The sequence below is a fragment of the Brachionichthys hirsutus genome, chromosome 7 (assembly GCF_040956055.1).
Source record: "Brachionichthys hirsutus isolate HB-005 chromosome 7, CSIRO-AGI_Bhir_v1, whole genome shotgun sequence".
In the NCBI taxonomy this organism is placed as follows: Eukaryota; Metazoa; Chordata; class Actinopteri; order Lophiiformes; family Brachionichthyidae; genus Brachionichthys; species Brachionichthys hirsutus.
In genome coordinates, this window is record NC_090903.1 from 16,017,765 (window position 1) to 16,045,676 (window position 27,912).

Here is a 27,912-nt window from a genome sequence, read left to right on the forward strand (position 1 = left end):
CAGAGTAATCGTTAGTACCGGGATATTTACCTTAAATGCACCAGAGTAATCGTTAGTACCGGGATATTTACCTTAAATACACCAGAGTAATCATTAGTACCGGGATATTTACCTTAAATACACCAGAGTAATCGTTAGTACCGGGATATTTACCTTAAATGCACCAGAGTAATCATTAGTACCGGGATATTTACCTTAAATACACCAGAGTAATCATTAGTACCGGGATATTTACCTTAAATACACCAGAGTAATCGTTAGTACCGGGATATTTACCTTAAATGCACCAGAGTAATCATTAGTACCGGGATATTTACCTTAAATGCACCAGAGTAATCATTAGTACCGGGATATTTACCTTAAATACACCAGAGTAATCATTAGTACCGGGATATTTACCTTAAATACACCAGAGTAATCGTTAGTACCGGGGTATTTACCTTAAATACACCAGAGTAATCGTTAGTACCGGGATATTTACCTTAAATACACCAGAGTAATCGTTAGTACCGGGGTATTTACCTTAAATACACCAGAGTAATCATTAGTACCGGGATATTTACCTTAAATACACCAGAGTAATCGTTAGTACCGGGGTATTTACCTTAAATACACCAGAGTAATCGTTAGTACCGGGGTATTTACCTGCGCTCTCCGCTATCTCATCAGCTTGGTCGCAACGAAAGCTCCAAATGGAGAACTCTACCTGGAAAAAGAAAAGCGAAGAAGAAATGTCCCTGCGCATGCGCATAAAGGCCCCTAATTTTCAGGCGGGCCGTTTCGAAGTGTGCGCCATCATGGATTTGGCGTCTGCGCTGCGTTTTCTGAAGTTAGATGAGATTCCACAAGGTAAGTACGTAAACGGTATTTTCTATTTAATTGATTGTCAGAGATTAAATTATTTTGCTGTTTCCCCGGTTTCCCCGGTTTTCCAGGTTTTGTCTTGTAACGTAATCTTGAAAATGATCCCAGTCTGGGATCTGATCGGATCTGATCGGATCTGATCGGATCTGATCGTACGACGTCTCCGGATTTCCGTTTTAGTCGGGCGAGAATAAAGATGAGATATCTGTAATGTGACGTTACAAACGTAACGCAGCGTGACCTAAAAATAACCTAAAAATGCACCTTTCAGGGGGGCAGGAACGGAGATAGTCATCACGACTCTCTCCGGATCAACCCCCCCCCCGTCGCACATATTAAGTGTCTTTTTAATTTATGTAATTTATGTAATTTATTGTCATTCGTTGTCATTTTGCATCAGTGGTGTAATTTACTTTAGATTTATTGTTAGTTTGCATCGGCGGTGTAAAATCATTTTATTTTTCTAATGTTACTTTGCATCAATTGAGTTATTGAATATTAGTTTTATTTTTATTTGTATTGTTAAATGTCGATGATTTATGTACGAAGGACTTTCAACGGAAGCAAGAAATGCTTTTTAGAAATGCTCCTCTGAGACAGGATGTTTGACTGTACTTGTACTGTAATACATGCTACTGTGTGACTGTACTTGTACTGTAATACATGCTACTGTGTGACTGTACTTGTACTGTAATACATGCTACTGTGTGACTGTACTTGTACTGTAATACATGCTCCTGTGTGACTGTACTTGTACTGTAATACATGCTACTGTGTGACTGTACTTGTACTGTAGTACATGCTACTGTGTGACTGTACTTGTACTGTAATACATGCTCCTGTGTGACTGTACTTGTACTGTAATACATGCTACTGTGTGACTGTACTTGTACTGTAATACATGCTCCTGTGTGACTGTACTTGTACTGTAATACATGCTACTGTGTGACTGTACTTGTACTGTAATACATGCTCCTGTGTGACTGTACTTGTACTGTAATACATGCTACTGTGTGACTGTACTTGTACTGTAATACATGCTCCTGTGTGACTGTACTTGTACTGTAATACATGCTACTGTGTGACTGTACTTGTACTGTAGTACATGCTCCTGTTTACTGTACTTGTACTGTAATACATGCTCCTGTTTACTGTACTTGTACTGTAATACATGCTACTGTGTGACTGTACTTGTACTGTAATACATGCTACTGTGTGACTGTACTTGTACTGTAATACATGCTACTGTGTGACTGTACTTGTACTGTAATACATGCTACTGTGTGACTGTACTTGTACTGTAATACATGCTACTGTGTGACTGTACTTGTACTGTAATACATGCTCCTGTGTGACTGTACTTGTACTGTAATACATGCTACTGTGTGACTGTACTTGTACTGTAGTACATGCTACTGTGTGACTGTACTTGTACTGTAATACATGCTCCTGTGTGACTGTACTTGTACTGTAATACATGCTACTGTGTGACTGTACTTGTACTGTAATACATGCTCCTGTGTGACTGTACTTGTACTGTAATACATGCTACTGTGTGACTGTACTTGTACTGTAGTACATGCTACTGTAACATGACCATTTTACTGATGGCTTTTCTCATGGAGGAATTAGTGGCAACTAAATGAAGATATTTTTACACGGAGGCAGTTTCAGATATTTAGCAGATTATCAGGCACCTGAAATGGAGTACTCCGAGTTCTCTGAACGGTACCGAGTTCTCTGAACGGGACCGGGTTCTCTGAACGGTACCGAGTTCTCTGAGCGGTACCGGGTTCTCTGAACGGTACCGAGTTCTCTGAGCGGTACCGGGTTCTCTGAGCGGTACCGAGTTCTCTGAACGGTACCGGGTTCTCTGAGCGGTACCGGGTTCTCTGAACGGTACCGAGTTCTCTGAACGGGACCGGGTTCTCTGAAGGGGACCGAGTTCTCTGAGCGGTACCGAGTTCTCTGAACGGTACCGGGTTCTCTGAACGGGACCGGGTTCTCTGAACGGTACCGGGTTCTCTGAGCGGTACCGGGTTCTCTGAACGGTACCGAGTTCTCTGAACGGTACCGAGTTCTCTGAACGGTACCGGGTTCTCTGAACGGGAGTTCTCTGAACGGTACCGGGTTCTCTGAACGGGACCGGGTTCTCTGAACGGTACCGAGTTCTCTGAGCGGTACCGGGTTCTCTGAACGGTACCGAGTTCTCTGAGCGGTACCGGGTTCTCTGAGCGGTACCGAGTTCTCTGAACGGTACCGGGTTCTCTGAGCGGTACCGGGTTCTCTGAACGGTACCGAGTTCTCTGAACGGGACCGGGTTCTCTGAAGGGGACCGAGTTCTCTGAGCGGTACCGAGTTCTCTGAACGGTACCGGGTTCTCTGAACGGGACCGGGTTCTCTGAACGGTACCGGGTTCTCTGAGCGGTACCGGGTTCTCTGAACGGTACCGAGTTCTCTGAACGGTACCGAGTTCTCTGAACGGTACCGGGTTCTCTGAGCGGTACCGGGTTCTCTGAACGGTACCGGGTTCTCTGAGCGGTACCGGGTTCTCTGAACGGTACCGAGTTCTCTGAACGGTACCGGGTTCTCTGAACGGTACCGGGTTCTCTGAACGGGACCGGGTTCTCTGAACGGTACCGGGTTCTCTGAACGGTACCGAGTTCTCTGAGCGGTACCGGGTTCTCTGAACGGTACCGGGTTCTCTGAACAGAACCGTCCTTTGTGGCGTCGCTTCGGCTAACGCTCTGACTCCTTGTGACTTTCAGCTTGGGTTGATGCCGTCTGGGATTTGGAGTTCACGGAGAGGAAACCGCTGGAAGGGACCTTTGAGAATAGACGTTCCCCCGGAAACGAGGCCTTCAGAGCTCTGCACCGGTGCGTGTACGAACACGCTGCAGGCAGCGATGCAGCTTCACAGGTAAAGCGTGCCGTCCTCTGGGTTGAGGTCGTTTATTTCTGATATTATATTACTCCTTCTGGTAGCATCTACATTGATGTTGTGCTTTCCAGGCTTCCTTTGTCCGGTTGGAACGTCCTGGCTCCTTTAGCGGTGGATGATTTATCTAGAACCTGTGTTTCCTTTAGCGGTGGATGATTTATCTAGAACCTGTGTTCTTTGTCCGGTTGGAACGTCCTGGCTCCTTTAGCGGTGGATGATTTATCTAGAACCTGTGTTTCCTTTAGCGGTGGATGATTTATCTAGAACCTGTGTTCTTTGTCCGGTTGGAACGTCCTGGCTCCTTTAGCGGTGGATGATTTATCTAGAACCTGTGTTTCCTTTAGCGGTGGATGATTTATCTAGAACCTGTGTTTCCTCTAGCGGTGGATGATTTATCTAGAACCTGTGTTTCCTCTAGCGGTGGATGATTTATCTAGAACCTGTGTTTCCTTTAGCGGTGGATGATTTATCTAGAACCTGTGTTTCCTTTAGCGGTGGATGATTTATCTAGAACCTGTGTTTCCTTTAGCGGTGGATGATTTATCTAGAACCTGTGTTTCCTCTAGCGGTGGATGATTTATCTAGAACCTGTGTTTCCTTTAGCGGTGGATGATTTATCTAGAACCTGTGTTTCCTTTAGCGGTGGATGATTTATCTAGAACCTGTGTTCTGATGATGCTCTCGTGTTGAACTGCAGAGTATCTGGGCGGCTCTGGGGGAGAACAACGTGTCCCTCAAGTCCTTGGTGGCCGTGCTGTCCTACTTCGTCTTGGGGGCAAAAGCTAAAGGAGCCGACGTCCGACAGAGAATAGCCGGTTTGAATGCTGCCTCGGTGTACCTGCTGCTTCTGGCTGTCCCAGGTGAGAGGAGATGAGAAGAATACACCTGAGCGAGTCCTCACATAGTCTGTCAACCCGGCGTCGTTAAACGGAATGCTGACATCAAGTATCATGCGGTGTTTCACGGTGTGTGTCCTTTAGCTCCGACAAACTACCCTTCCTGAAAAGAACGCTTTAATTTTATAGAGAAAAAGGTATTGTGGGTTTTATCTACAGAATACACAATAAGTTAAGTTACAGATATCATGCTCGTGTCTTTATTATCGTCGGTATCACGGCGTGATGTGCGAGTCCTTTTCTGAAATCTGCTCTGAACCGTGTGCAGTTCTTTTACTCAGATTACTCTCTGCGTGTTTTTGTTGTCTCCAGGGAGCATAGCCAACCGGGTTTTTCATGAGGTTCTATTGGACACATGTGCAGACCTGACGTCTCACTGCTGGCCTCAGGAATCTGGAAAGAAGCGCAAGAAGGACGGTCTGAAGAGTTCTCAGGCTGACGGGAAGCGCTCCAAACAGCGGAAAGACTCTCCAGAGGTAGTCGTGGGTCATCGAAAGCTCGCCGTCAAGAGCTCGCCGTCAAGAGCTCGCCGTCAAGAGCTCGCCGTCAAAAGCTCGCCGTCAAAGGCTCGCCGTCAAGAGCTCGCCGTCAAGAGCTCGCCGTCAAAGGCTCGCCGTCAAGAGCTCGCCGTCAAGAGCTCGCCGTCAAGAGCTCGCCGTCAAGAGCTCGCCGTCAAGAGCTCGCCGTCAAAAGCTCGCCGTCAAAAGCTCGCCGTCAAAAGCTCGCCGTCAGAAGCTCGCCGTCAAAAGCTCGCCGTCAAAAGCTCGCCGTCAAAAGCTCGCCGTCAAGGGCTCGCCGTCAAAAGCTCGCCGTCAAAAGCTCGCCGTCAAAAGCTCGCCGTCAAGAGCTCGCCGTCAAAAGCTCGCCGTCAAAAGCCCGCCGTCAAGAGCTCGCCGTCAAGAGCTCGCCGTCAAAAGCTCGCCGTCAAAAGCTCGCCGTCAAGAGCTCGCCGTCAAGAGCTCGCCGTCGAAAGCTCGCCGTCAAGAGCTCGCCGTCAAGAGCTCGCCGTCAAAAGCTCGCCGTCAAGAGCTCGCCGTCAAGAGCTCGCCGTCGAAAGCTCGCCGTCAAGAGCTCGCCGTCAAGAGCTCGCCGTCGAAAGCTCGCCGTCAAGAGCTCGCCGTCAAGAGCTCGCCGTCAAAAGCTCGCCGTCAAAAGCTCGCCGTCGAAAGCTCGCCGTCGAAAGCTCGCCGTCGAAAGCTCGCCGTCAGGACATTACGCCGCTGACGGCGAGCTTCTATCGCCACCGTCTGTTTGCGTTTAGCGTACTTGAAGTTTTGTGTTCTAGTCCAGATTCTATTCGTCCTCTGGTCTGTGCCCGTCCTGTCCTTGTTTTGAGAGTAGATTTAGCCTCTAGCCGTCGGTAAACGTGATCCTGTCTCGCACCGATGGATGGAGAGATGAGTAGAGCGCGCCCCCACTTGAACTGCCACCTTATTGTGGTTGGGGGGGTTTGAGTGCCCGGATGATCCCAGGGGCATCTGCCTAGGATGCTGGGCAAGCCCCTCCAGGAGGAGACCTCGGGGAAGGCCGAGGACATGCTGGAGACATTACGTCTCTCAGCTGGCCTGGTGAGAGCTGGAGGAGGTGTGTGGAGAGGCAAAGTCAGGAAAGCCCTGCTCGGACCGTTGCCCCCGCGACCCGGCCCCGGGTAAGGGTGGATAGAAGCACAATGCAGAGGGTGTCTTGAAAATGATTGTCTGTTGCTTTCGTCCTCAGATGGAACTAGATGAGGAGGAGGAGGAGGTCCATTTCTCAGACCAGGACGTGATGAAGATTAGAGATGCTGTGGTTCTTTTGGTTCAAAGCCTCCTGAGGCTCCTACAGACGCTGTCGCTAAAAGACAGGCCGCAGACCGCCCGCGACTGCGCCCAGGTCAGGACGATCCCGTCGTGCCGACCACTTCCTGTGCGGGTCGTTGACCTCCTGACCTTTTGTTTCTCTGCAGATCTTCAGTAAGCTGCTGTACTTTGAGCCGGTGTTTGGCGAGCCGGCCTTCGCTGCTGCGCAGTGAGTTGTGTCTCAAAGAACACGGTGAGGATGCGGAGGGGTTGCCCTGACGACGGCTTTGTTTCCGTAGAGACATCACCAAACTGGGGAGTGTTCCTGAGATGGCGTTCCATGGTCTGAAGCTTCTCTGCTCGCCAAAACACGGAGACCAGAAAGAAGTAAGCGCAGGGCCCGGATGCAGCGCTCCTGGTTTACGCTCCCGAGTCGGCCTCAGATGAGACGAATGAGAACATCTGGCTGAGTTCACGTTGAATCCGCCTTTAGCCGTTCGTGTTTCCTTCCCGTCCGCGTCCCACGCCGTAAACGCAGATGTTTCTAATCTGAACCGATGTCTTGTCCAGTCCCTGAGTCGAGTTCTATACCGACTTCTCTATGTGATCCTGATGATGAATAAAGACAACGGGGGGAGGCCAACGCTCCTCGAACCCGGCCAGGCCGTGCTCTCCATCCGTGAGCAGGCCGTCCATTTTGTTTGGTAAGCACCGTTTTCCGTTGGTTCTCAGGTACCCTTGTTTTGGCCTCTTATCGCTGTCCGTGTTTCTCCGACACGCATTCAGTCACCTCATGGATGAGCTGGAGGAGCTGGCTCTGCCCTCCCTGCATGTCCTCCTGCAGCACATCTGCTTCCAGGTGAGTCGTCCAGAAGACGCTCTGATAATCTCTGATGTGGGTGTGTTTTAAGGGAGATGTGTTTCTCTTTTAGTGTGTTTTGGTGTGTTGTGACGTACGGTTTCTGCTTTGGGTGTTCAGATGGTGGAGAGGAGCGACTTTAGGAGCCGTGGGGCCCGGGCTGTAGGTACGCTAACGTCTCGAATGGGAGCTACAGACTACAGCTGCTTCATCAAGTGGCTGTGGAACTTGTCTAGGAGCTCAAAGGTAACTAATTGATCACCTCTTTATTGACCTTGTCTGTTTTATTTGGAAAACGACTGAAAGGTATTCACGGTGTTGAATCTCAAATATGTGTTACCGGTGAAGCGGCACGTCGTTTTGGGACCGTTACCCAGACGTGCGTGGTGTTGTAGCTCCTGATGTGACGAGTCCCGGCGCGGTGGGATGCTGATGGTTGTCGTGGTGACTCGTGCAGATGGTGCACCGGCTGTTCTCCGTAGACGTCGTGATGGTTCTGCTGGAGCAGCCGGAGAGGCGGCTGGAGGAGTGTCTGGATCCTGAGTCGGCGTGCTTCCTGCCACAAAGGTTCCTAACCCAAAACCTGCTGTTTGCTCGATGGATGGACAACTCTCCCACTGTCCAAGGCCACGCCCTGGCCTGCCTGGCCCAGTGTCTGGAGCTGCCTTCCCTCAACGTCACGCGGGCCGTCCACAGCCTCTTTTCTGCCAGTGAGGGAACAAAAAGCACACAACGTACCTGTCTGACCGGAACCTGTGCCGCCGCTCGCTGCTTTCGTTCGTGTGAACGTACGCGTGGAAATGTTGGGCTACGAATGGGACCAGTTTCTTTAGTATGAAGATCAGTGGCGCAGTGGTTAGCGCTGTTGACTCGCAGGTTTGAATCTGACTTGCGTCCTTTCTGGAGGTTTACGTGTTCTCCTCGCGTCTGCGTGGGTTCTCTCCGGGTTCCACGGCTTCCTCACCGCCAAAAGCGTGCAGATTGGTTACGTTACCTGTCCGTAGGTGCGAGTGTGTGCGTGAATGATTGTCTGTCTGTGTGTGTGTGGCCTTGCGATGAACTGGCGGCTTGTCCAGGGTGTGCTGCTGGGACCGGCTCCAGCACGACTTGGTCATGGGCCGAGCGGTTCGGAGAATGAATATTAGATTTTAAGACATTTTGCCAAACAGCCCCACTTTCCTTTGTTCTAGTAAACTGTCTGTTCTCTTTGTTTAGCCGGAACCCAGACGGGGTTGGAGGGTGAGACCACTGAAGGTACCGTGTGGCGCTTTCGTGTCTTCGCTGCCTGTTCCTTCCACGCTGGAGGCCGCTGGTGGCGCGGTGTAGCGTGCTAACGTTACTCGTGCTTTGTGTGTCAGGAACTCTCAGCTCCCGGACGCTGCCGTTCAGGACTGTGGCGATCAGCACCAATGACGGCTCTTGCTGTGCCTGTGAGTCACCCTGACCGCTGCTATGCATTTTGCAAGGTGTGCCGTCGGTATTTGTGTTTGGGTCAAGTTGAAGAGATCTATATGCGTGTATTTTCAATGCAGTTAGAGACAACCTGGCCCTCCTTCTGCGCCGCGTAGGAGACCCAAAAATAAATGTGAGGAGATCAGCTCTGCAGGTAAGGTGTCCGACGGCTGCGTGTGACTAGTGGAAGCTCGGTTTACCAGCGGCTCGGTTTACCAACGGCTCGGTTTACCGACGGCTCGGTTTACCAGCGGCTCGGTTTACCAGCGGCTCGGTTTACCAGCGGCTCGGTTTACCGACGGCTCGGTTTACCAGCGGCTCGGTTTACCAGCGGCTCGGTTTACCAGCGGCTCGGTTTACCGACGGCTCGGTTTACCAACGGCTCGGTTCCCGCCCAAACAAATGCAGCTTGAATCTGCAACCAAACGGATTTTCAGAGTTCGAACCAAAGGCGCGCTAACGAAGGCGGAGTCTACCCGAGTAGGTTCAGTCGGAGTTGACCTGCCGTAGGAGAGACTGTGCCAAAGAAAAGGCAGCAGTAATACTACTACTACTAAATATGCAAATGGCGTCCGTGTCTCGGACCTTGCTGCAGTACGGTGTGCAGATCAACCGTTTGGACTCTTCCTAAAGTCACATGTTTCTGCACTATTTGGTGCTTTTGGGTCGTTACTGAGGGTGAGTGGATCAAGTTCTGGTGAAACTTTGCTGTTACCATGGTAACATGATGCAGCTGCGCTCGTGCCCGCTATGAATTATGATAATTTAGTTTACCTTATTTATTATGGGAAATATACTTTCAGTTTTTGAATTGTGTTGGAGAACCGAGGTTCCGCCGTATTGGTGAATATGGCTCGGTAGCAGATATTATTCACCGTGGCACGGGTGACCTTTGACCCTGCCGTTGTTGTGCAGGCCCTGCTGGGGCTCCTGAAGCATGACGTGCTTCCCGTGACCTGGGAGAACCTGACTGCGCTGTGTGAGCGCTGCAGAGACGCGGCCGTGTCGGTGAAGAAAAAGGCTCTGCAGTGTTTGGGAGAGCTGCTCGCTGTGAGTCTCCGCCAGCGGCTGAACGCTGAAACGGTCCCGTTTAAGGGGTACTTAGAGCGCCCTCCTGTGGCTTTTCCAGGCTAAACCAGAGTGCACTGTGGTGCAGAAGGCCTGGCTGCAGGGTGTGGTGCCCGCGGCCGCAGACTCGGAGAGCTCGGTGCAGGACAAGGCCCTGGAGGCTCTGGACCGGGTGCTGCTTAGTCATATCAAACCGTATTCTGCCAGCCACCCCCTCGATGCCAGTCAGAGGCTGACCTGGGACCTGCTGGGCCTCATCTGCCACGAGTGCCAGAACCTCAGGTTGGAGTGAAAAGAAGTCGTTTCGTCTTGGCTGCTGTTTGGAGCATCCCTGCTGTTAACGGCACGTTTTTACTGTGAATCCCCCCCCCCCCCCCAGCAAATATTTCAGCAGGGCCTTCACCATCTGGTCCAAGCAGAACAAGTTTTCGTCTGAGTTTGTGACCGGCCTCGTGTCCCACATCGATGCGGATCACGCCGCTGGAGCCTGGCTGCTGCTCTCCAAAGTTGCCGCTTCAGCGTCTAAACTGTCTTGCAAAAAGATCCTGGATGCCTGGGACCACATGATCAGGTGAGACGGGCCACAGGTCCGTGTGTTTACACGAGCCGGTGTTACCCAGCCGCTTTGTACGAGATAACTTTACTTATTCTTAGCTCAAAGGACGTGAGCGTGCCGACCTGCTGTCATATCCTGCACGTGGTGGGAGACATCGCTGTCGGTTTGGATGAAGACACGAAGGACAGGATAGTCAGTAAGTGGGCGTGGTGTGTGCTAAGGCTCCAGAGTGGTGGGAGGAGCCATCGTCTAGCCACTCCTTTCTCTGTCTGTCTCAAGGTGAGCTGCTGTCTTGGTTGAAAACGTTCACTTTGTCTCTGGAGGTGATTTCTGCCGCTGTGGGGATTCTTTATCAGCTTGGCAGCAATGAAGACATGAAACAGACCCAGGTTGGACCTTCATGGACTCGGGCACTGGACACTAGACAGAACCGGTTCTAATCTGACGTGTTTCCTGGGTAGTGTTGGATTGGTGCAGAGAAATGCAGGATGCTTGAGACGGTTAGATCCTTGTGTAGATGACTGTTTGTGTGGCTGAGTGAGCCTCGTCGTGCTGATGTGAATAGTTACGCGCTTTTGGATGAAGACTCTTGTTCCAGCCAGCATGTGGTCGTCTTGTTTCCTTCAGGCTTTTCTCAATCGGCACGGTGGCGAGTTGGTGTCGGTCAGTGAGGCTTATTTAGCCGGAATCCTCCTGAGTGAAGGCGGAGCCCAGAACCTAGACGAGGACCTGATGGTGAGAACGAGGCCTTCTTGGCTTTTGCTTCGTGTCGCACCGTCGTCTTTACCGTGGAAAATTAAAGCCTGTTTTCTTTTTTTCTTTTGTTTGCCGTTGCAGAAAGTATCAAACGGAATTAAGAGAATCAGCATGATGTTCTCTCTTCCAGGTGAAACACCTTCACACTCTGGGCGTGGCCTCACTCCAGTGTCCTGCTCGGGTCAGCCGGAGGACGGTGCTCCTGGTGGAATCTGTCTTCACGTCACATTCTGACAAACGTTCAGGTAGGGAGGAGCGTTTACCGTGTTCTTGAATCTTAAATTACGTTTCTTACGTTTCTCGTTCCTGAAACCTGGCCTGGCGTTTGGGAAAGGGGGAAGTGAACGTAGCGTCGTTACCGGCTGTAAAACGGCTTCTGTCCTGATTAATCTTAATGTTTTTCTCCGTTGTGACTCTGCTACTCCCAGAGGAAGTGAAACTGCACTGACCTCTTCTCCATGTTGATCATTGACAGAGAACCAGGAGGGGCTGCCGGCTTCACTTCCCCTCTCCCAGTTCAGAACAATCTCTCTGTCCACCAAAGTCAGAGCTCACGGTGTCATCACTTTAGGTCAGCTGCCCTTTTATGGGCGTGTTTTCCTGGCTCATGCGTGGATGCCGTTTGTTATATGGAGTCTCTTCTACGCTTTGCTCAGGTAAACTGTGTCTGCAACATGAGGATCTGGTTCAGAAGTATCTGCCGGTGTTTGCCAGGGAGCTGGAGGTGGGGTCGGAGGTCGCCGTGCGTAACAACCTGGTGGTCGTCATGTGTGATCTGTGTGTCCGGTACACCAACATGGTGGATCGCTACATCCCCAACGTAGCTGCCTGTTTGCTCGACGACGAAGCCATCATCAGGGAGCAGACCCTCATCATGCTGACCAACCTGGTCCAGGTGGGAACTGTTCTTAAATCTCTACTCTCAGGTAACATTTCTCTTTGAGGACGCCGGATTATTCTCGGGTTTCTTCTGTATCTATATTTACTTGTCTTTTTTTCCAGGAAGAATTTGTGAGATGGAGGGGCTCCCTCTTCTTTTGTTTTGTTGTCGTGCTGGTCGACCCGGTTCCTGCCATTGTCAGGTGAATCACACAAAGGTTCAAATATAGCAGTGAGGACGATCAATCGATCGATCCCGTCTGCGACACGACGCCGACGCCGTGCTGTGGGTCTCGTTTCTGGTCCCATCATGGCTGCTCGTGTTGCAGCACATTCGAGTTGACGCGTTACCTGGTAATTCGTTGTATCCATGACGTAATCTGGTTTCCTCTAGTGTAGACGACCACACAAGGTGAGTCACACCTGGTATTTGATTTAAGAGCACTCGGAGCGCAGACCTCCTCCAAGCAGCTCATTCCCCCCCCTAACTGGATTTACACCGTCCACATGGCGATCTGGGTCATCAAAAGGTTATAAATTGGTCTTGGTATCTTTATTCACCAATCATAAAATATTATTTCTAAAGGTTAAAAAAAAAAATGTAATATGTTCTCCTGACCTCATTCTGGATCCGATCCAGATGACGTTCGGTGGTGAGATAGAGACCCCCCCCCCCACATGACTATCAAATTCCATAAACATCGGTCAATAATCAACCGAGATATTGAACAAATGTTGGAGCTCCATTGACTGATGTTAACGAAAATGTGAAACCGATCCAGAATCCAGGATCTCTTGTGGATCAAGATGTAATCATCTGTTCCTGGTAGCGTTCCAAACACCTCCTTCTGACCCCCGCCTCGCCTGAGGCTATGGACGTGATCAGAGGAGCTCTTCCTCAGTCTGAAGATGACCCTAATGTCGGCACTGACCTCCGTTTCTGGTTTCAGTTTGTGTGAGTACTGCCTCCTCCACCTGCTGCTGAAGAAGAACCCAGAAATGTTCAGCCAACACTTCATCGAGTGCATCTTCTACTTCAACTCCTACAGCAAACACAAATCGTACAACAGATTCCCTCGCAGCGAGAGGTCGGTCTGTGTTCCGGCCGCGCCGCATGCGGAGGGTTAATTACCAAATTCACCCTCTCCTTTTCCATCGCTTTAATCCATGCAGAGAAAAGGTTCGGTTTTCCCTGAAAGGATCTCTGCATCGTGACAAGCGGTTTCACATTTACCGCTTTCTGCTGAAGCATTTTACCGACACCCAGCGCTTCAACGTCACCAACAGGATCAATCAGACCGTTCTGGGTGAGCGAGTTTGTTTGTTTGGGGGGTCACGACCCGGAACCGGAGCGCATCGGAACGGTCCCCTTTCCCGTGTCGTTCCCAGTCGGAAGGGAATCCAGAGAGCGAGGTACGCCTCTGCAGCTTTCCTGAGGAAAGAAGGTTAAGCAAACAGTCGGGGGAGAGGGGGGGGGGAGAGGGGGGGGGAGGGGGGGGGGAGGGAGAGACTCCGTGGCTAGAAATAAAATGGAGCTCTTTACAGCAGCTCTGTCGTCATGGCGACGCAGCTAAGACAAAGAAATCATGCTGACTTGTCGCTTTGTTCTGCCCCAGCATGCTTTGCAGATGAGGAGCTCCCCCTGGATGCTGACGGAGCTGAACTTTTGTCGGAGACTTTCAAAGTCTTGAGTCTGAAGGAGATGAAGCTGAAGGCCATTTCTGCTGCGGGGGAGGAACCCGAGGAAGAGGAGAACATGGCCACCATGGCGAAGGCTGTCCTGCAGGCTGCGCACAAGAAGGTGGTGTCACAGGTGAGGGACGTCGGGGCGCAGGCAGAATCAGCCTGGATCGGCGGGTTGGGGACCGGGGGACCGGTTCAAGTAGACGAGAGATCCGGATTGTGAGGCCCCTTCACCCCCCGCTTCGGCCCCCAGGTCCAAAAGAAGGCCTTCATCGAGAACACGGTCCCCCTCATCATCGGCCTGAAGGCCCTGCTGGAGCAGAGGCGCTCTCCTGTCCTCAGAGACCTCATGGCCTACCTTCATGTGAGTGGGGGGGGGGGGGGGGGGCTACTCGGTGCTGGGGAGCACCGCTCATATCGACGTTCCCATCAGGTGACGATGCAGGACTACCGCAGCGAGGTGAAGGAGTTCTTCTCCGGAGACGAGCAGCTGGCTGCCGAGCTGGAGTTCGCTCTGAAGAAGGCTCAGACGGGGACGGAGGAGCAGGTGGACGGCGACGCCCTGACCGGGGGCACCGGGACCCCCCCTGCACGGGTGAGAATAAAGCGCGTCTGTGGATTGATGAGTCGTTCCATTATAGGCTGGTGTTAAACGGCACAGATGTTAGTCGCTAACTCGAATAAGAACATTTGGTTCCTCTTTAATTTCCTTAAATCGGTATCGGGATCATTTTAATGCTGAACTTGGGTTCGGGTTGGTCCGTGTCCAGGGTGAGAAGGCTCGGCTGTGATCCGGGTCCGGTCACCGGTGTCTCGGACTCCCCTACGGTCAGTGAAGGCATCACGGTGTCTGTTCTCCCTCCAGCGTTCGGTCCGGTTCTCCGGGCCGCCGCCCCCGATCGGCTCCGTCACGCCCAGCCTGCCGCCTCCGAACCCCCCGTCTGCCGGACCGTCCAGCGCCGGGAGGTGGGTTGTTTCAGGTGTCCATGTTGGCTGGTCCGGTCTTCGTGGCTACGCAGGATTGTGTTTGTCCGTCCTACTTTTAAAGACGTCTTTTCTGGACATCAATGACATGGCTGTCTCTCATCAGCCGCGTGCGGCGGTCCATCCTGGAGGACCGGCTGCAGTCCAAGTCGGTCACGCCGGAAAAAACAGGCATGTCACCGAGGGGGGGTGTGGGGGGGGTCATGTGATCGCCGCCGTTCGTTTGTCCGTCCGTCCGTCCGTCGCCGAGATAACTCTAAAAGTTCTGGACGGATTTCTTGCTGAAACTTTCGGGAGATGTTGGGAATGTTACCAGGAACAGATTAAAGTTTGAGAATGATCCACAAGAGATCCTGGATTATGGATCAAGTTGACATTTAATTAAGCTGATTATTGATTTATGCTTATGGCGTTTGATACACTTTGACTCGTCATGGTCGGTTCATAAAGATACCAAGAACCATCTTGATCCTTCTGGTGCTGATCCAGATCACCATGTGGACCCAGTTAGTCTGCAGCAGAAAATGAAGTCAAGTCTTTCTGACAATCAGGGCGCCACTGCCAACTACTGGAGTGGATGTGCAATTACACTTTACTCTCGTAAGGCAAAAAAACATTTTCTCCGGTCACAGGCGCCCCCCCTGCCATCGCACCGCACCCCCCTAGGGGGAGACCCGCTGCTCTAGACTGTGACGTACTACTTTGTTTCATGTTTCCAGTGCTGCCTAAAGGCGCCGTGGAGGACCGAGCCATCAGCACACCAGCAGGTAGAAGCCACTGGACACAGCCGCACGCCCGGGAGATCAAAGGCCAGACTAACACAAAGACCCCTGGGCCCGGGAGATCAAAGGCTAGACTAACACAAAGACCCCTGGGCCCGGGAGATCAAAGGCTAGACTAATACGAAGACCCCTGGGCCCGGGAGATCAAAGGCTAGACTAATACGAAGACCCCTGGGCCCGGGAGATCAAAGGCTAGACTAACACGAAGACCCCTGGGCCCGGGAGATCAAAGGCTAGAGTAATACGAAGACCCTGGGCCCGGGAGATCAAAGGCTAGAGTAATACGAAGACCCCACTTACGTGTTCTTTGGTAACATTTTACTTCTCACACGAACGATGCGGATTGGGTCATTTTAGTGACGCTGTCTCAATGCAAAGACCTTCTGTCTCCCACACGATGTCCCTCTGAACTTCTGTCTGTCTCCCACACGATGTCCCTCTGAACTTCTGTCTGTCTCCCACACCATGTCCCTCTGAACTTCTGTCTGTCTCCCACACGGTGTCCCTCTGAACTTCTGTCTGTCTCCCACACGGTGTCCCTCTGAACTTCTGTCTGTCTCCCACACCATGTCCCTCTGAACTTCTGTCTGTCTCCCACACGGTGTCCCTCTGAACTTCTGTCTGTCTCCCACACGGTGTCCCTCTGAACTTCTGTCTGTCTCCCACACCATGTCCCTCTGAACTTCTGTCTGTCTCCCACACGGTGTCCCTCTGAACTTCTGTCTGTCTCCCACACGGTGTCCCTCTGAACTTCTGTCTGTCTCCCACACGGTGTCCCTCTGAACTTCTGTCTGTCTCCCACACCATGTCCCTCTGAACTTCTGTCTGTCTCCCACACGGTGTCCCTCTGAACTTCTGTCTGTCTCCCACACGGTGTCCCTCTGAACTTCTGTCTGTCTCCCACACCATGTCCCTCTGAACTTCTGTCTGTCTCCCACACGGTGTCCCTCTGAACTTCTGTCTGTCTCCCACACGGTGTCCCTCTGAACTTCTGTCTGTCTCCCACACCATGTCCCTCTGAACTTCTGTCTGTCTCCCACACGGTGTCCCTCTGAACTTCTGTCTGTCTCCCACACGATGTCCCTCTGAACTTCTGTCTGTCTCCCACACGGTGTCCCTCTGAACTTCTGTCTGTCTCCCACACGATGTCCCTCTGTTCTCAAGCCTGTAATCCAGGACCCAGAGCCAACTTCACGTTTGATGAAGGACTCAGCGCCATCTTCAGTGACAGAGGAACAAGTAGGTGTCCACAAACGGTCACTGATGATGTGTTCAGGCAGCGGTTCGTGTTAGAAACCCTGTGCAGTTCCTCAAACGACCATCGGGCGGTGGGGTAGGCTGGTTCTAAGTTGCATGTCCTGTTACCTGTCCTCGCAGGTCCTGCTGAGAACGCCGGTGTCCCTCGGCAGTAAGTGTTCTGACTTTCCACACACATGCGGTGTCCCTCAGAGGAACTTGCAGTTTGTCCCCTGAGGGGTCGCCACGGCGACCCAACCTTCTCCACTTCACCCTGTCCTTTGCATCGTCCTCACACCAGCCTCTCATGTCCTCCCTCACTACGTCCATGGATGACTCTCAGCTTTATCCCCCCGTCGTCTCCCTTCTTCTTGAGAATGGAACCAGAACTCTTCTCCTCCGTTCCTCTTCATCTTCTTCCTCTCTAGGATTGTATTAAACTACCCGTTAAAACTCTCCAGCTTCCTCTCCTAGACACTTCCATACCTGCACAGGTATGTCTCTGGTCCAACTGCCTTCCCATTCTTCATCCTCTTCATCACCTTTCTAACTTCACTCGTGCTAATCTTTGGTCCACAACAGGTTCCTCTCCTCCCTTTGTTCTCTCTCATCTTCCTCATTCATTACTGCCTCAAAATACTTCTTCCGTCTTCCTTTCACTACTGGCCTCTGTCGGCACCTTCATCTCTACTCTTCATCACTGTAACATGCTGAACATCCTTCCTGTCTCTGTCCAGCCTGGACAGATCCTATCTAACCCGCATACAGGTCATCATGACCTCTGTTTGACCTTTACCTCTGTACTCCTGTCCTCCCAATGTCCCACTTCTTCTTAGCTAACCTCTTCTCCTCTATACACGTCTGCACTTTCTGGTTCCACCACCAGGTCTCCTGATCTCCTGTCCTCCCAGAAGACACACCCAGTCCCTCTCCTACCTGTCCCTGATCACCTGAGCTGTTGTATTCCAGTCTTCTGGAAGTCCCTCTTGTCCACCCAGAGCCTGTCTCACCTCTTCGTTCTTCAGCCTCTGCTCTGCCTTCGTCCTCTTCCTCTTCCTCACCACCAGCCTATGCTAGCTGGCTACGCCCTCCTCTCGTAGGACGCCCGTTTGATGGAGGGGGGGAAATGAAGCTCAGCTTCTCTGTTTCAGGACTCCCGGTCCGAGACGATGGAGCGTTCAGTCTCCTCTCCGCTAGGCGTGAAGGGTCGGCGCCGGTTTATTGAGTTTGCTAATAAAGACGAGAGCTAACCTTGCCGCGTTCTCCTGTAGTTTTCTTTCTCCGTTACTGCATCAAACTCCGCTCTGCTTCATTTAATGTCTGTTACTGTTGCCATGGCTACTGGAACCCTTCAGCGTGTAGAAACGAGGTGCCTGAACCTGAAGACGCGGTCTCGCCCTGTCATGAAGCTGAAGGTTGGACGTCTGAAGGGGAAATGGTCTCGAGCAGGCCTCAAATTCCGTCCCGTCATCGGGGGTTGAATATTTGAGAGATTCAGCAAAAGCAGTTTGTTTGATGGAAGAACTTTATAGCGGCTGCATCGAGCAATGGTTCTCCTCTGGTTGGTTCACACGGCGTGTGTGTGTGCGTGTGTGTGTGTGCGTAGTATAGTAACTCTACCTGGAGTTTCTAAATGTGATGTAGAATGTATTTAATCCAGAATAAGTCGCTCAGCCTATAAACAGGAAGAGCGGTTTGGAGCTAGCTACAGTTCCATTTAGCACTTTGCTTTAGCGACTCTTGTCCGGCTGGTGTTGCGTGCTGGCGACGCACGCGGGGAGGCGTGGTCGTCAGTGGGCATCGTTTTACACACGCGACGTCTGACTTGCGTGTTCGAACGAGAAACCCGCATCTGGCGTCTGCGTTCCTCTCCGTGAACGGCGGCAGCCTACCGTCACCGGCAGAGCTCGGCGGTTCTCCCCGGGGAAGGTAAATATAAGTTTGCTTCTTTGTCGATTCTCATGTTCAAAAACAAATGTTCGGGCTTTCTGCGCGTTTCTCCAGAACGGAGGAATGAGACATGATCTGAGACCAAAGTGATTTATTAATTCAGTTATTAATGCATTCTGACAAGAGCAGTAAGAAAGTTTCAATGGAAAGTACTTTACACAAAAGCCCTTTAAATAACCGCTCCGTGCTCCGGAGAACTTCGGTACTTTCACACCAGCAGACAGTCGGTGCTCAGAAACCGGAGCCCTTTACGCCCGATTGAAGACGCACCAACATCAAACACCAGCAGCGTCGGTCACGGCGAGCGACGTCCGACCGAAGCTTCCTCATCGCCTTCACGGGTTCTACATTCTGGCAGGTCAGACGCCGCCGTGGGAACAGGAATGTCTCCGCACGAGGAGCCCGTAGCTAGGATGGGGAGGGCAGAACCAAACCGAAGTGGAGCACCATCAGACCGTCCTGGAGCAGAAGAAAGTCGACGGGTGCTTCAAACACTCGTCCCGCTTTGGACTCCGTTTGCTGCCGCCGTGCGTCGCTCACCTGTCGGCCGTCTTCCCCTACGAAGCTCTGTATGTCTTTGAGTGACTGGTAGTGATCCAGAAGGTGGTCTCCACAGACCACGTCCACCTGCAGGACACAGACGTCACCCGAGCGGGCTAAGAACACCCCCGTGCGGAGCCGGGGAGGCGGACGCTCCATGGGTTTATCACTCGTCAGGAGTCGACCAGTAGTTCCTAAATGAGCTCCAGACTCACCTGGCAGGAGGGGCTCAGCTCCATCTTCCTCCTGATGAAGAGCTCTACATGTCGGACGGTGGCGTGACCGGACACACGGATGTACGGCCTCTCCAAAGGCTGAGCAGGGAAAGGAATCCGGGTTAGGGACAGAAGCAGCCGCTTCCCCCGTCAGACAGTCACAGTGGAGGCGAGTCACGCCCCCCCCCCCCCCGTCGGACCCACATCTCTGCCGTGCACGTTTACGTGCCGGCACTCAGAACCTCACAGCCGGCGCCGTCCGCTCACCCAACAGACCGTTACGCCTTTAAAGCCCGCCGTGACGTCGAAACCAAGTTCTATTTCTATATTAAAGGCACATTTCAAAGCTCTTCGGGGAACAGAGCTTTCAGGCACAACTCCCCTTAATGAAAACATTACCTTGTAGTCGCTGACGCCCTCTTCAGCCCTGGAACAGACAGACAGAAAGCATTCTGGGAAACAGGCATTTACAATAAATTGATTTACTGCAAAGGCCAAATCTCCGGGACGCCGTGCGGCTGGCGAGCCGGAGCTTCCCGGCGTGTTTGACGCACCGACGAACGCACAATCAGCTGCGCGGCGCACCCTGGTGGCAGAAAGGCCCGAGGTCCTACCCAACAAACTGCAGCAGCAGCGACACGTCCAGCTCCGGGGGGACGGTGAACGCGGTCGGGCCGACGCTGTCCTTCTTCTGCCGCCTCACAACGGGAGCCGAAGGGGAAAGCAGCACTGCCCAGCAGGAAGGAGAGAGGAGGCATGAAGGGTCCTCGAAAGGTCCTCGAAAGGTCCTCAGACAAACGGGACGAGTAGGAAAGAATCCCTGATCCTTAGACACCGTCACCCTCCAGCAACGGTCTCTGCAGGGCTTACTACCAATCACACGGAATCAATACAGATCAAAGACCAGAGTTTTGAGCCTTTGTCCGTTATTCTGTCACAAATGGAACATGTTCTTAAAGTTGAGCTAAAAAAGTGTGGATCCCAATGATTCCGTGTCGCACTTCCTCCTTGGTTCTCCTGCCGGCTGAGAGGTTTTACCTGGAATCGGCACCTGAAGCCCCCTCGCTTTGTAGAAGTTAGTCATTTGCCCTCTTTCTACTGTGACACAAAAACAAAGAATCAAACTAAAGATGAATCATGGGATCAGCAGCCCTGAGAGAACGCGCCCGAGTGGACTCACGCTCCTCAAGGCGGGGGATCATCTTGTAAACTATATCCTGCAGCTGTCGATCAGGCCTGCGTGAAAACAAAGACACTTTGATTTCAGCCTCAACGTCCGGCCGGTTTCAGGCCGCATGCCCGACATTAACGCCCAACCGTTTCCTCAAAGAAGTTCTCGATGTAAATGAAAGGTAAGTCATCTAGATCAGCGGTGCCCAACCACCGGGCGCGGCAGGAAAAGGGTCGGGGACCGCTGATCTATAAGAAAGAACCGGCTGGAAATCACCGGTTCCTCGGTGCGGCTGAATGTTGCCCTTCTCTAGTTACTCTGCTTCGGCCTTCTGAAGCAGACAGTGACCCCCCCATTGTGGGCTCAAGGCGGGACACACCTACCTGATGTTGTACAGCGGCTGCGTCTGGTGGACCACGATGCTGCATGTGGGACACCTGTTGCCGTCGAAAAAGTGCTTCACGATGCAGCTTTTACAAACTTGGAAGAGACACCACAATGTCAGACAAACGGCGCGTTGCGAGGTCCGCGCTCAGATCCCGGGGACGCCGGTCCTCTCACATGTGTGCAGGCACTCCGTGACGGTGGTGGCATCGATGAGGAAGCCGCAGCAAAGGCCACACCGGATGTACGGGTGAAAGTGATGGAGCGGCAGCTTGGACTGCGGGACGGTGAACGCAGCACGGAGTCAGCGGGTCAGAGAAACAGCAGCGCTAGCTTGCTAGCGAGCTTGCTAGCTTACCTCCTCCTCCGAGTCGCAGTCTGAAAAGGTCGCCGACCCGTCATGGCTCCTGCGTCCCGGCGGAGGAAGTGACATTCCCAACAAACGCCTCTTATCCTTATTAAGAGAACGAAATTACAGATCATACATTTGCATTAGAATCACGCTTCACGCCGGCGCTAAGCGCCGGGTGTGCTAGCTAGCCTCGGCTAGCAGGCTAGCGCCAAGCGCCGGGTGTGCTAGCTAGCCTCGGCTGGCAGGCTAGCGCTAAGCGCCGGGTGTGCTAGCTAGCCTCGGCTAGCAGGCTAGCGCCAAGCGCCGGGTGTGCTAGCTAGCCTCGGCTAGCAGGCTAGCGCTAGCATGGCGTCTCCGTACAGAAGGCCGCAGCTCATTTGACTGAACGGCAGGTAAAATCCCTCTGATCGTGCTCCAAATCCAAAGATCGAAACGTCACTTTCCACTCACCTCACCGGCGCGCGCCTACAGGTACTCGCGCCCCGCGCGCGACAATAACACAACGACTTCCGCCGGGCCCTGGTCCTTCAGAATAAATGTTATTTATCTCTATTCCTACCGAAACAGATACGCAACCAGAAACCAGAGGACAGCAGGCCACAGCTCAGGTGGAGGTAAATGACGCAGCGCAGCCCAATCCGAGAGGCTTCTTCAGTTCACGACTGAAATTAAACTCTTCATCTTTATTTCCGCAACACTATGACGTAGATTTCGGGAGGCGTTTGAAGGTGTGTGAGCGGCACCAATAGTTCCCAGCAGAGGGCGCTCAAGGTGAGAATAATTGTGTCATTGATAATGACTTTGTGGTCAACCTGATGGTTGTTTCCTTGGAGAGGACGGACGCTCTCTCTGCTCCTGTCCCCGTCTGCCTGCTGATGTTCTTCTAGGACCCGCTTCCTGCTGATGTTCTTCTTGGACCCGCTTCCTCCTGATGTTCTTCTCAGAGCCGCTTCCTGCTGATGTTCTTCTAGGACCCGCTTCCTCCTGATGTTCTTCTAGGACCCGCTTCCTGCTGATGTTCTTCTAGGACCCGCTTCCTGCTGATGTTCTTCTAGGACCCGCTTCCTGCTGATGTTCTTCTTGGACCCGCTTCCTGCTGATGTTCTTCTCAGACCCGCTTCCTGCTGATGTTCTTCTAGGACCCGCTTCCTGCTGATGTTCTTCTTGGACCCGCTTCCTGCTGATGTTCTTCTCAGACCCGCTTCCTGCTGATGTTCTTCTAGGACCCGCTTCCTCCTGATGTTCTTCTTGGACCCGCTTCCTGCTGATGTTCTTCTCAGACCCGCTTCCTGCTGATGTTCTTCTCAGACCCGCTTCCTCCTGATGTTCTTCTTGGACCCGCTTCCTGCTGATGTTCTTCTCAGACCCGCTTCCTGCTGATGTTCTTCTAGGACCCGCTTCCTGCTGATGTTCTTCTTGGACCCGCTTCCTCCTGATGTTCTTCTCAGACCCGCTTCCTGCTGATGTTCTTCTAGGACCCGCTTCCTGCTGATGTTCTTCTAGGACCCGCTTCCTCCTGATGTTCTTCTCAGACCCGCTTCCTCCTGATGTTCTTCTTGGACCCGCTTCCTGCTGATGTTCTTCTCAGACCCGCTTCCTGCTGATGTTCTTCTAGGACCCGCTTCCTGCTGATGTTCTTCTTGGACCCGCTTCCTGCTGATGTTCTTCTCAGACCCGCTTCCTGCTGATGTTCTTCTAGGACCCGCTTCCTGCTGATGTTCTTCCACGCAGCTGGCCTTATCTGTCTCTTAAACCACAACATCTTCCCAAGGACAGGTCGCAGTGTCTTTTAGATTTAGATTTGTACAATATTGATTATTTCTTCCTAATCACTTTCTCTAATACGCATAGTGTGAGATGATGTTAATATCACTGATGAGTTTTTCAGCCTCTTTTGTTCTCAACTTCAGGAATTCTTTATATAATACATTTTTCTTTTTGCATGCATTTCTAATCGCTTAGTTATTGATGCGTTATCAGCATGAGGGATGAAGGGGGAGGAGTCTGAAGCGTTGCTCCTGAATGAGCACGTAAATCCTCACGGGGACATTAAACATCTTCACTTATTGCACTCTAAGGTGGGAAAACGGGAGGCAAAAAAAAAGATTGTTATTCTTGTAAATTCATTGGTCAAAGTAAGGAGGGCAGGGTGATAGAAAGAAGTGAACCCAGACAATTCAAGAAGAAAGTAAAAGGACCTGATCATTAATTTAACCTGCAATCAATTTCATACAATATTCAGGAAGAAAGCATTGAAACGTTTACATGGTTTGTGTAATTTGACACACAAGGACAACAGTCAGAAAGCATTTGTGTGCGATTTGAAGAACCACTGAGTTTGGGTGCACAAAGAGGAGCGGCTAGTAGTAGAAGGGCACGTCGTTCATGCAGAAGTTCGGCTGCAGGCTCTCGAAGGTGCAGTCCGACGTGTCCATGGCGCAGCGGCCGCAGTGGCAGCTCAGAGCCACCGGGTAGGACACGGTCGGGTCCACTCCAGACGGACAGCCCGGAAGCTCAAAGCTCTTGTAGTAAAAGTCTCGGTACGTGCACACGTGCTGATAGACATGGCTGAACGGCAGCTTGATGACAGGATCCTGTGAGGGGGGGGTGATTAGTAAGTATATCTTAAATCCTTGATCCCTTTGCATACACTTCCCACAATACCCTAGTGACGCAGTGGCCGCTACAGATGGTTGCTTCCACTGGGTGACACGTCGGGCAGCCCTCCTTCTCGAGGGACACCGTCTGGTTGAGCAGCTGGCAGTGTGGCCGCGGGGGGGCCGCTGGGGGCACAAGTCAAGTCACATTCTATCATTCTAGCTGTTAATATCGGGAGGACAGGTGGGGGACATGAAGTCCAAACACACTTCATGTCCCAGCTATTCACATCCATGTCTCTATTTTTACATCGAACATTTCTCTGCATTTCATTAAAGTTGGAAAATGTGCCCTTTCCTGTGGCATTAAGTTAAAAAGTATTTAGTTCACTGATTGTTTACCTAAAGAGACAAAGTCAGACAGTTCTGTTTGTGAGATCTGCCCAGAGGACAGAGGACAGAGTGCAGGACAGGAGGACATTGATTAAACACTCTGACAGGAAGCAGATGGCAGAAGAAGACTATTGTATATTGGATACTCTATATATATATATGTATATATATACTGTACCTGCAGAGACCAGAGGCCAAATGGAGGCTCCCAGGAACACGCCCAACATCAGGAGGAACATCACTCTGACCAGAACAGCCATCGTCCTGCAAATAATCAATGGATTATCAATCGCTCTATTAGACAATCATATGTGCAAACAAGCAGCTGCTAGTTATTTAGGGAGGCGGAGAATCAAATCCTTAGTGCGCCCTAGAATCCTCCACAGCCCCTCTAAACAGTGCCCTTATGTTCTGCAACATTTAAGTCACATTTAGAAATAAAAATGATTAGCATCCAGACATTGAATACACCTGCAGGAGCCAGCTCACCTCACTAGTGTCCGCAGGTCATCTGCAGAGGACAGGTGTGCTTCAGTCTTTATACAGCACAGGAAAGCCTGGTATCCAGGATGACAGCCGCACGTATCGGATGTCAGACCCGCTCAGCACAGCTTGGACTCTTTTGGTCCAGGTGGATTATGATCCCTCCATATCCATGTTACATCCTGTTACGCTGAGACGAAGGCAGATCGTTTTTATTCAAAGCAGTTTATACTTCACATTGTTCCACATTTCCCTGGTAATGACAATAAATCTGAAGTGACAATGATGATTACTCCACTTGATCAGTTACGCTAGAACCCCCTGACTACGCTCATTTGGCCCTGAATTCAATATGATCACAAAGCAGGAAGACACCTGCCAGGAGGTAATCTGCTGCAGGGCGGGCTGGAAAGGACCCGCAGGTCGGCGGCTGAGACGACGTTAGCGTTCCTGTTTGGATCAGGTACACTCAATGTAACCGTGCTTCCATCATCATGTGTGCATCACATTGAAAAATGAGTAAATTCCATAGCATGAAGTGTCCCCCAGATTTAGTCCACATCATTCGCCTTTTTCTGATTGTCATACAGACTGTTGCGTTTTGGTTCTCTCCCATGTTTGCGCAGGAATAAAAAGGCTTTTCGTCTGTAATCGCTTTATTACTGCTCTACGGGAACATTGCGTACATCCATAGAAAAAGACGTCATATTCACGTCCGTAGATTCACTCTACTTATTTGAACCGACAGTCGTAAAACAGGAAAGAGGAAGTAAACGTAAAGTAGAACACATTTGCATACATGTCGTTTATAATAAACAATAAACAGAACTGAAATGAGAATGAGATCACATATTCCAACAGACACTCTTAAGAAATTTGAACACTGGAGGAATTGCAGTCTCTTTCTAGAAATCTGTACAAAATATAAATTCTAAATATGAAGCTGTGCCGACAGTCCGAAAGCACAAATATCATAAATATCCAAAACAATTAACAATAACTTAAATATACAAATAAACATTTGCTGAAGAAAGATAAATCATTGAGAAGAAATCGATCTTTACTGTCCCCGGATGCACCCCGGAACGGAACACAAGCCGTCTTGTACGAGTCGGACGTCAATAGCAGACGGACACAGTAGATGTCTAATGCGCATGCGCCAATGCGGAGATGCTGTTCCGTCGCGGGGCTCAGGTTTTAGACGAGGACACAAAATACACCTTACAATGGCAGGAGGAGGAGACGGCACCGAGCAGCAGGTAAACGTGTGACGTCATTCCGCTACGATACAGCACCGAGCAGCAGGTAAACGTGTGACGTCATTCCGCTACGATGCAGCACCGAGCAGCAGGTAAACGTGTGACGTCATTCCGCTACGATGCAGCACCGAGCAGCAGGTAAACGTGTGACGTCATTCCGCTACGATGCAGCACCGAGCAGCAGGTAAACGAAGGTTAGCCGGAGCGGGCCCGCCTTTACCGAGCACGGACGCGTTATTGTAGCCGGGTGCAGGTAACGCTCGGGTGCGGGTAACGCGCTCGGGCGCGGGTAACGCGCTCGGGTGCAGGTAACGCGCTCGGGCGCGGGTAACGCGCTCGGGTAAAGTAGTTTTAGGTAGCCTTCTCGTTACGCCTAAATGCGGCGCGGCGTGACGGAGCCCGAAGGAGCCCGAAGGAGCCCGAAGGAGCCCGAAGGAGCCCGAAGGAGCCTGATTGGCCGCTGTCTCTCCGCTCAGAGCTTCCGGCTGCTCGGCCTCCGGATGCTGCACGCCGGAAGCTCCGCCTGCTTCAGAGAGTCCGTCCTCTCCGGGGCCGGAGGCGCCGCCGCGGCCGGCCTGCTGCACTTCCTGCTGACCAGTGAGTGAAATCAATGATACGGACTAATCTGCATAATTTAGCTGCAAACACGTGATAACGTTATTACATTATTAGTAATGCTCTAATAATGATAATGAGCGCTTTCCTATCGGAAGCTCAGAGTGCGTCGTTCAGTCACGCGTAGTTAGTGGTGGTGAAGCTACTACGGCTGCCCCCGGGGCAGATACGGCTGCCCCCGGGGCAGATACGGCTGCCCCCGGGGCTGATACGGCTGCCCCGGGGGCAGATACGGCTGCCCCGGGGCGTCGGCCCCCCCGACCACCACCGGCGTGCTCGTCTGACGCCGCGCTGCCATTTTGTCCTCAGGTCGGGTGAAGACGTCTCTCCATGTTGGATGTGCAGCGTTTCTGGTGACGACGGGCGGCGCCTGGTAGGTCTTCATGTTCAGAGTGAATGAGTGAATGAGTGAATGAGTGGATGAGTGAATGAACCCCCCCCCCGTCTCCCCCTTCAGGCTCTGGTGCAAAGTGAACGATTCGAAGATGCGGTTTCAGCAGAGGAGGATCCAGGAAGGCATCAGGAACAAGATTATTTATGAAGGGACCATCGTCGACCCCACGAATAGAGGTGGATCAGAACCCCCCCCCCCCCCCCCCCCCCCCCGAAGCCTGGGGGCACACGACAGATAAAGAAACATGACTCCTGCACCGGAAGTGTTTAACTTTAATTGTCTTTGTTGTTTCACCCCAGAACTTATAAAGAGGATTCAGCAGTAACGGGTCGCTGTCATCTCTGAGGGGGGGCTTTATGGGGGGGGCTTTATAGGGAACCGTGTTCTAACGGGGGCTGTGGGCCCGTCGCTGTCATCTCTGAGGGGGGGCTTTATAGGGAACTCGTTGAAACTAAAGGAAGACCTAAATTGGACATTTGATGATTCAAGAGAACAACAGGTGGGATGCAGGTAAACGAGCTCTACTGTGCAGCTCATTGGCATCTCGTGCAGTGGGGGGGGGGGGGGGGCTAAGGTCACGGGTTGGAAAAACGAAAACACTCCACTTGTTTAAAAGACTTCCCCCGCAGTCAGCCACTGATAAAAGTGGGCGTTACAGGTGAACCCAGCGGCTCCGGACGGGCAGGTAGACGTGTGACGACAGGTGAGTGACAGGTGAGTGACAGGTGAACATGTTTGCGCCGTGTCAAAAGACAAGGCCTTTATTTCAGCATGCCCCCCCCCCCCCCCCCAGGGAGACCCGTGCCGACACACAGACGAGCCAGG

General features: G+C 51.8%; 4 protein-coding genes across 4 annotated transcripts; 2 read left to right on the forward strand and 2 right to left on the reverse strand.

Moving 5' to 3' along the window:
• Window positions 1-797: 797 nt before the first annotated feature.
• Window positions 798-17,951, forward strand: ncapd3 (non-SMC condensin II complex, subunit D3). Its single transcript, XM_068741035.1, has 35 exons — window positions 798-849; window positions 3,633-3,784; window positions 4,503-4,665; window positions 5,014-5,177; window positions 6,418-6,573; window positions 6,647-6,708; window positions 6,779-6,866; window positions 7,050-7,183; window positions 7,266-7,338; window positions 7,459-7,584; window positions 7,796-8,048; window positions 8,554-8,592; window positions 8,697-8,772; window positions 8,875-8,944; window positions 9,706-9,840; window positions 9,920-10,140; window positions 10,238-10,429; window positions 10,513-10,610; window positions 10,694-10,803; window positions 11,042-11,149; window positions 11,301-11,415; window positions 11,646-11,741; window positions 11,827-12,065; window positions 12,173-12,252; window positions 13,000-13,137; window positions 13,223-13,356; window positions 13,666-13,862; window positions 13,986-14,096; window positions 14,166-14,327; window positions 14,598-14,698; window positions 14,823-14,887; window positions 15,436-15,483; window positions 16,675-16,737; window positions 16,876-16,906; window positions 17,886-17,951. The coding sequence occupies exons 1-35, from the start codon at window positions 798-800 to the stop codon at window positions 17,929-17,931; spliced, it is 4,098 nt and encodes a 1,365-aa protein (XP_068597136.1). The 3' UTR covers window positions 17,932-17,951.
• Window positions 17,952-18,764: 813 nt separating this feature from the next.
• On the reverse strand, window positions 18,765-21,826 carry pcgf6 (polycomb group ring finger 6). The gene is made up of 11 exons (XM_068741052.1): window positions 21,797-21,826; window positions 21,353-21,448; window positions 21,172-21,271; window positions 20,994-21,090; window positions 20,620-20,675; window positions 20,478-20,537; window positions 20,054-20,168; window positions 19,839-19,866; window positions 19,440-19,538; window positions 19,225-19,311; window positions 18,765-19,143 (listed from the first exon to the last, which is right to left on the reverse strand). The coding sequence occupies exons 2-11, from the start codon at window positions 21,425-21,427 to the stop codon at window positions 19,093-19,095; spliced, it is 768 nt and encodes a 255-aa protein (XP_068597153.1). The 5' UTR covers window positions 21,428-21,448; window positions 21,797-21,826; the 3' UTR covers window positions 18,765-19,092.
• A 1,880-nt stretch (window positions 21,827-23,706) lies between these two features.
• On the reverse strand, window positions 23,707-24,608 carry lhb (luteinizing hormone subunit beta). Its single transcript, XM_068741057.1, has 3 exons — window positions 24,515-24,608; window positions 24,011-24,129; window positions 23,707-23,940 (listed from the first exon to the last, which is right to left on the reverse strand). Exons 1-3 carry the CDS (start codon window positions 24,594-24,596, stop codon window positions 23,707-23,709), a joined length of 435 nt encoding a protein of 144 aa, XP_068597158.1. The 5' UTR covers window positions 24,597-24,608.
• Window positions 24,609-25,956: 1,348 nt separating this feature from the next.
• Window positions 25,957-27,325, forward strand: cox20 (cytochrome c oxidase assembly factor COX20). The gene is made up of 4 exons (XM_068740987.1): window positions 25,957-26,078; window positions 26,555-26,675; window positions 27,003-27,066; window positions 27,151-27,325. The coding sequence occupies exons 1-4, from the start codon at window positions 25,968-25,970 to the stop codon at window positions 27,323-27,325; spliced, it is 471 nt and encodes a 156-aa protein (XP_068597088.1). The 5' UTR covers window positions 25,957-25,967.
• Window positions 27,326-27,912: the final 587 nt, after the last annotated feature.